Genomic DNA, 6,000 nt, shown 5'->3' on the forward strand with positions numbered 1-6,000 from the left:
TTGGGACGTTTAAATTAGGGGTGTAACGATACCCTAATTTCACGATTCGATACATATCACGATACTGAACTCACAACACGATATTATTGCGATACTCCAAGACAAACAATAAAAGGATAAGAAAAAATGTACTGTTGATTAAATGCTAAATTTGATATAACATTGTGGGTGTAAATGAATAGGCTTAGTGCTGGTAACCCAATGCACAGGACAATGGTGACACCAGAATAAATATATTCATGATTCTGAACCTGAAAATACATAATTATTTTAGACGAATATGCTTGCACTCTGTCACTGGCTAGATATATTTAAAATAATGTAGGCCACTTTTTACTGGTAACATAAGCATTATCAGGACCCACTAATATTCCCCCATTATTATACATTATATTCAACATAATATATTGTAGTTTAATGTAGTACTGACTCTGAAAACTTCAATTCTTTCTCACAGGGTCATTTTTATTTTGGGTGAACTATCCACGATACATATTGTCACCATCCACGATACATATTGTTGCATTTTTGTATTGCGATATATTGTGACACGATATATTGTTACACCCCTAGTTTAAATACATAAAAATCTAATTCACAATTACATTAAATTATAAAAATGTTTACACTATTAGATCAAAATTTAGCAAGCATGGTTAGTTTTTAAAAGTCTCTAATGCTCAACCAGGCTGCATTTATATAATCATAAATTTGTGAAATATTATTACAATTTAAAATGACTGTGTTCTGTTTTAAATATATTTTAAAATGTAATCTATTTCGAGTGGTGGTAAAGCTGAATTTTCAGCAGCCTTCAGAAATCATTCTAATGTGCTGATTTGCTGCTCAAGAAACATTTCTTATTATTGTATATAACATATTTTTCTATTGAAGACTGCAACTGGGACTGCATGCTCTCTGGGAATTGTATCACTGAAGTGAGGAATTGTTCGTAGCTTGATATTGATATACTGTTAGTCTGGCTATCACCAGACCAAGCTCAATCTTTTAAGATTTAACATTAGTCTGAGGAGTCTGCTCTGTATTTTCTACTGTACAAGAGGCGTGATCAACGGGCATAGTTCAAATGACTCTGTACGCAATTGGATAGTCCTTCAACCAATCAGACCAACGATCCGGGTGACGTACTTTGCAGCGAAAACTCCAGGCAGGAAACGTGTCGACAAACGTGTTGGTTTGTAGCATTGATCAGTGGTTTGCAGAAGCAAGTGAGTGGTATTTACACCCACTCGAGCGATTTGTTTGCTGAACTAAATCTTAGCTTTAAAAAGCAGCTTGCCGTCGCTTCTCTATCGTCATTGTGTTAAACCCGCCAATAGCGCGCCAGGTGGATAAGCCAGGTTGTGATTGGTCCCCGCAGATTTGTAATGGAAGCAGGATAGAAAAATGTACAGGTTTCCAGCCTGAGCTGCAGGGCGAAATCAAATCGGGCTGAGTTTACCCAGTCTAATACACTGTAGCAAGCACAGTAGATTTGGAAATCAAGCTATTTTCAGTATACAATTTTGTCGTCTTGCTCCACTGTTCAGCAAAGTCAGAGCCAGGGGGCATGTTGCTATTGCAACACAGATCTAATCATTGTATTGCTCTCTGAATCACTTTGGCTTATAAATCTTCAGAGACACACACTTCTGTGTGACTGCAGGAAGGTCAAAGTTACCCATCAAACATGAAGACCTCGGGGGTATTATTGCAGATAACATCTAAAAAATCCTAAATGCTTGTATCCCGTAATTTAACAGCACATTCTGAAGGACAAAACGATCACTGCCACAGTCTCAGCATTGCAGCTCTTGAATAATAGAGGAGGTAAGATATTCCATAGCTAAAGAAATGTCTCTCTGTGTCATGCTGTTTCAGTCTGCCGGGGTTGAGACCGTTGCTGGATGTAAATTACCTACCCCTGACAGATATGAGGATAGCGAGAACGTTCTGCTTCTCCAACCTCGGCCAGGCCTTGTACCTGACCTCCCCTACTGAGATCCAGAGGATCACCTACAGCCAGGAGGTCTGTGAGAACTTACAGGTGAGCAGACTAGAGTCTAGACTCTTCTATTGCACAGTATTTACGTTGATGATGTTGATGATGATGATTGGATTGTGAAACAGGAGATGCTAGGCGAGCTGTTTACTCCAGTGGAGACACCTGAAGCTCCTAACAGGGGATTCTTTAAGGGTCTTTTCGGAGGAGGAGCACAGTCTCTAGACAGAGAAGATCTTTGTGAGTAATCTTTCATTAACTGCTCTTAACACTCATTTCTGTTGTAGAAATGTAGACCACAAACAGATGACCGTTTAGATGTAGGGAGGCTGGGGCTAGTTGTCACTTTTTAGATTTATTTCTGAAAGTCAATTGCTCTATTGTCACAAATCCTAACATGTTGTTAGCTATGAAAACCTTTGAACATTATTAGCCAGTAACAATGGAACCATTGACAACATTTTCAGTAAAAATGTTACATATTATGACAATTTTGAAATAATAATATAATATTCAATATATATATATATTTATTATTTATTTCATTTTTTTTATAATAAAATATATAATAATAGCTATTATTATTAATACATTCTACAAAATTACAGCATTTAAAACACGTGACAACCTGAGATTCATGAAAAATATTATAATGTAACTCTTGTCTGCATATATATCAGTTCATTTTAGTGTGGTGTTCTCTTGTTTACCCATCAACTATTACAAAAATATAATGATATAAAAGAATTCACAAAAATTATTCCAATATAACTGTGTTTTTAACTAGGTGTTTAAAACCAACATACAAAATCAAATAAAACAAATATGTAGAGAAAATTTGACTCAAAAACTAAACTAAAATAAGTTCTAAAATTAGCTACTAAAACTGATTTTTAAAAGTTAAATAGAATATATATACAAAAACTAATACAAATGACAAATGACCAAACATTTTAAATGGAAAAATAAAAATAAAAAATAAATAAATGCTAATTGGGAATATTAATAAATACTATAACCCATATGTCATCTAGCTCAGTCTCCTATGCCTCTTAGTTATCTTAATGAGCTCTGTTCTCAAAAGTGACATCTTAACTATGTGTGCTGTTCTCTAAATAAAGAGTGTGTTTGTTTCTGTTGTGCTGTTACCTCATTTGTAACATTCTCCCCTTCTCTTCTCTTCTTTTGACACTCTGCTTCTCTATTTATGTTTCAGTCGGAGAGACAGGAGCCGGAAAAGCAGCACGCAGTCTGGCTCAGCACATTCCAGGTCCTGGGGGTATAGAAGGCATGAAGGGGGCAGCGTCAGGAATCGTGGGTGATCTAGCTCGAGCTCGGATAGCGTTGGATGAGAGAGGGCAAAAACTGGGCGAGGTGGAAGAGCGGACGGCAGCCATGATGGCCAGCGCTGACTCATTCTCCAAACACGCTCATGAGGTACAGCGTTCCCACCGCTGATGCCAATAACAGATGAATCCCTTCTTAAAAATAGCTAAACGTTTACATCTTACATAAATGTTTTTTATGCGCATTATAATCAGGTTGAAGCTGAACCAGCATTGTAGCAGTACGATCGGCGTCTCTAACTCTGATCTTCTTTTTTACTGTTTTTCCTCCCCGCTGCAGATGATGCTAAAGTGTAAGGATAAGAAATGGTACCAGTTCTGATCTCCACTAACAGCAGAGCCCAAAGGGACTCAGGAGTTCTCCTACACAGCCTTGTTCATCCGTAATCCTTTTCCCACTCTCATCTTTATCTCTCCTCTGCTGGACCAGTGGGATCCCTCGCTCTTTCCTAGCACAATATTAAATACAGAACTGAGGCACAGACTGAGAGCGGCCCCAATCTGAGGAACGCCACACCACGATGGCGTCCACTCTTCGGTTTTCGTTTGTTCGTTTAACATCGCCAATCCTCTCTCACGGCGGCTGGGCTTTGTAGGCCCTGAAATTCCATTTCTTCTCTCAGTCTTTGAAATTGTTTTTGTGCCGTTGTTTTTTTGGAATCACGCCCTGCCTCCCACATCGGAGAGCAGCAAGTAGTCAAAAAAAGACAAACAGACTAAACAAAAAAATACAACAACTAAACAACAAACATAAAAAAAAACAAAAAAAACAAAAAGTATATATACATAATTCTATATAAATCTCCATCCAAGTCTGTAAAAATGCCATATTCGCTACTGTCATAAGTGAAACTAAAATACGAAGACACCAGGTGAAGCATGGGAAGAGCTCCATTCACAGGAAATGATGTTATAACGTGGAGGTGTCAAACCTTTCAGAGAAAGAGAGAACATCTCCCTTCTCCAAAAATTTACTCAGTATATTCCTGTAACATTTCCGAAATGATCCCTTTTGGTTGAATTATCATTTGAATATTTATTTATTTATTTGTATTATTTTTTATTTATTTATTTAGCAAAATGTAAATGTCTGCTTAAATATAAAATGCTTTTTTGGTGATCTTTTTACGAAATTATTGTGAATATCAGTACAATAATGCTTTACATTAAAGTACCATCTTGAGGGTTTAGAGTAAGTTGACGTGATTTATATGGATGAATTAAGAAATAACCATTTGTGTGTGATTTAATGATGGTATTTTCATGTAATACATTATACAGATGTTTAAACTTTCTGTGAAACTCGGTACAGGAAATATCTGGTCTGGACAGAGTTGTGGAAGAAAGTAGGCAAAAATAAGGTTTAAAACTCTCCATCTTTTGTTTTTTGGGGTAGACAGCCATATAGACCTCAACAGCAAGAACATTTGTTGTGACTGAAAATGACGTCGCAGTCTCTTTAGTGTTGGCTCTGGGATTTAATTTTGTCCATTAGACCAGCGTTCTCATCCCTTCATACTGCATAGATTAAACCGCTTGAACATGTAGAGATTGTACTTAGGTCCACATTTCATTTGTTATATAAAAAGCACTTATACTGCTGGAAACGGCTATTCACACCTGGAAATTTGGACCGGTTTTCCAGCTCTAATCTGTGGTGACTTGAGACTTGATTACAGAATGCGTTCACTCATTATAGTTCTGAATGTCAGGAAGACATCGTCTAACAAGTTTGCATCTGATGGTACTGGTTTCACGCTGGTGCTTCATGCGTAATGCGGTAAATGCACAACGTACTTCAAGATCATCTTCATCTGTGAAAACACCTACAATGAGTGTTAGCTGTACATTCAAAACCAGAAAACTAGAAAGTAACACTAAACAAGTGTACGGTCAATGTCTTTCTTGTCCCATTTCTCCCTTGAAACCACATTTTAGTGCCATTATATTTATTTGTGGTTTGCAAGAAATGCTGCTATATATGTTGCATTGATCACGTGATCCATTGTCGTCCAAGATACTGATTCTCACTTGCCTCTCTGCCCAAAGTGTTTTGCCATTCTGTGAATGAAGTAGTTTGACAATCCGGGAGCATCAATCGCGAGTGGGCGTGGCCACACCGACCCTGAGACAGTTGCCATATCTTTTCAAACGCCAAAGATTTTCTTTCATTGAGTTCCGTATTCCATTCGACAGCTGTTTGTGTCTGAAGTACCACTGCATCCAGTAACAGTGTTGAGGACTTTTCTGATGTTTTTGGCTGTGTGCTAGTCTGCCTTTCGTGTGTTTCGTATGCCGTACTTCAAACAAAGAAAAAAACGGGGGGGGGGGGGGGGAAGAATTACAAAACAAATGAAGCCAATCTCTCTCAGACTCTAAATGTTTCTCTGTGTTGGACTCTATATTCTCTGTAGATGTGTTTTCATGCCATGGTGTTATAGTGTTTCTGAAGACCGGGTTTGTTTTTGAATATCTCGCTCGTATGTCATCTCGCCTGATTAACTAATTCAATTATATTTGTACGATGTGTATTTTTCTCTGCAGTACTGTATTTCCCTGAATAGATATCCTTGTCATATTTTTAATCATCGATTATTAAAAAATTATTTTTATATATGCTTTGAGGAGGACGTATTTTGAGCTCATTGCGCT

General features: G+C 37.4%; 1 protein-coding gene across 2 annotated transcripts in view; it reads left to right on the forward strand.

The window, feature by feature from the left end:
* stxbp5a (syntaxin binding protein 5a (tomosyn)) overlaps positions 1-4,047 on the forward strand; it is an 80,807-nt gene extending 76,760 nt beyond the window's left edge. For both annotated transcript variants that reach the window (XM_084090569.1, XM_084090568.1), the window contains 4 exons: positions 1,882-2,047; positions 2,131-2,242; positions 3,219-3,439; positions 3,629-4,047. In XM_084090569.1, coding sequence (XP_083946695.1) covers positions 1,882-2,047; positions 2,131-2,242; positions 3,219-3,439; positions 3,629-3,670 — 541 coding nt within the window. In that variant the 3' untranslated portion in view covers positions 3,671-4,047. The remainder of the gene's footprint in view (positions 1-1,881; positions 2,048-2,130; positions 2,243-3,218; positions 3,440-3,628) is intronic.
* Positions 4,048-6,000: the final 1,953 nt, after the last annotated feature.

Source organism: Abramis brama, assembly GCF_963993115.1.
Source record: "Abramis brama genome assembly, chromosome: 18".
Taxonomy (NCBI): domain Eukaryota; kingdom Metazoa; phylum Chordata; class Actinopteri; order Cypriniformes; family Leuciscidae; genus Abramis; species Abramis brama.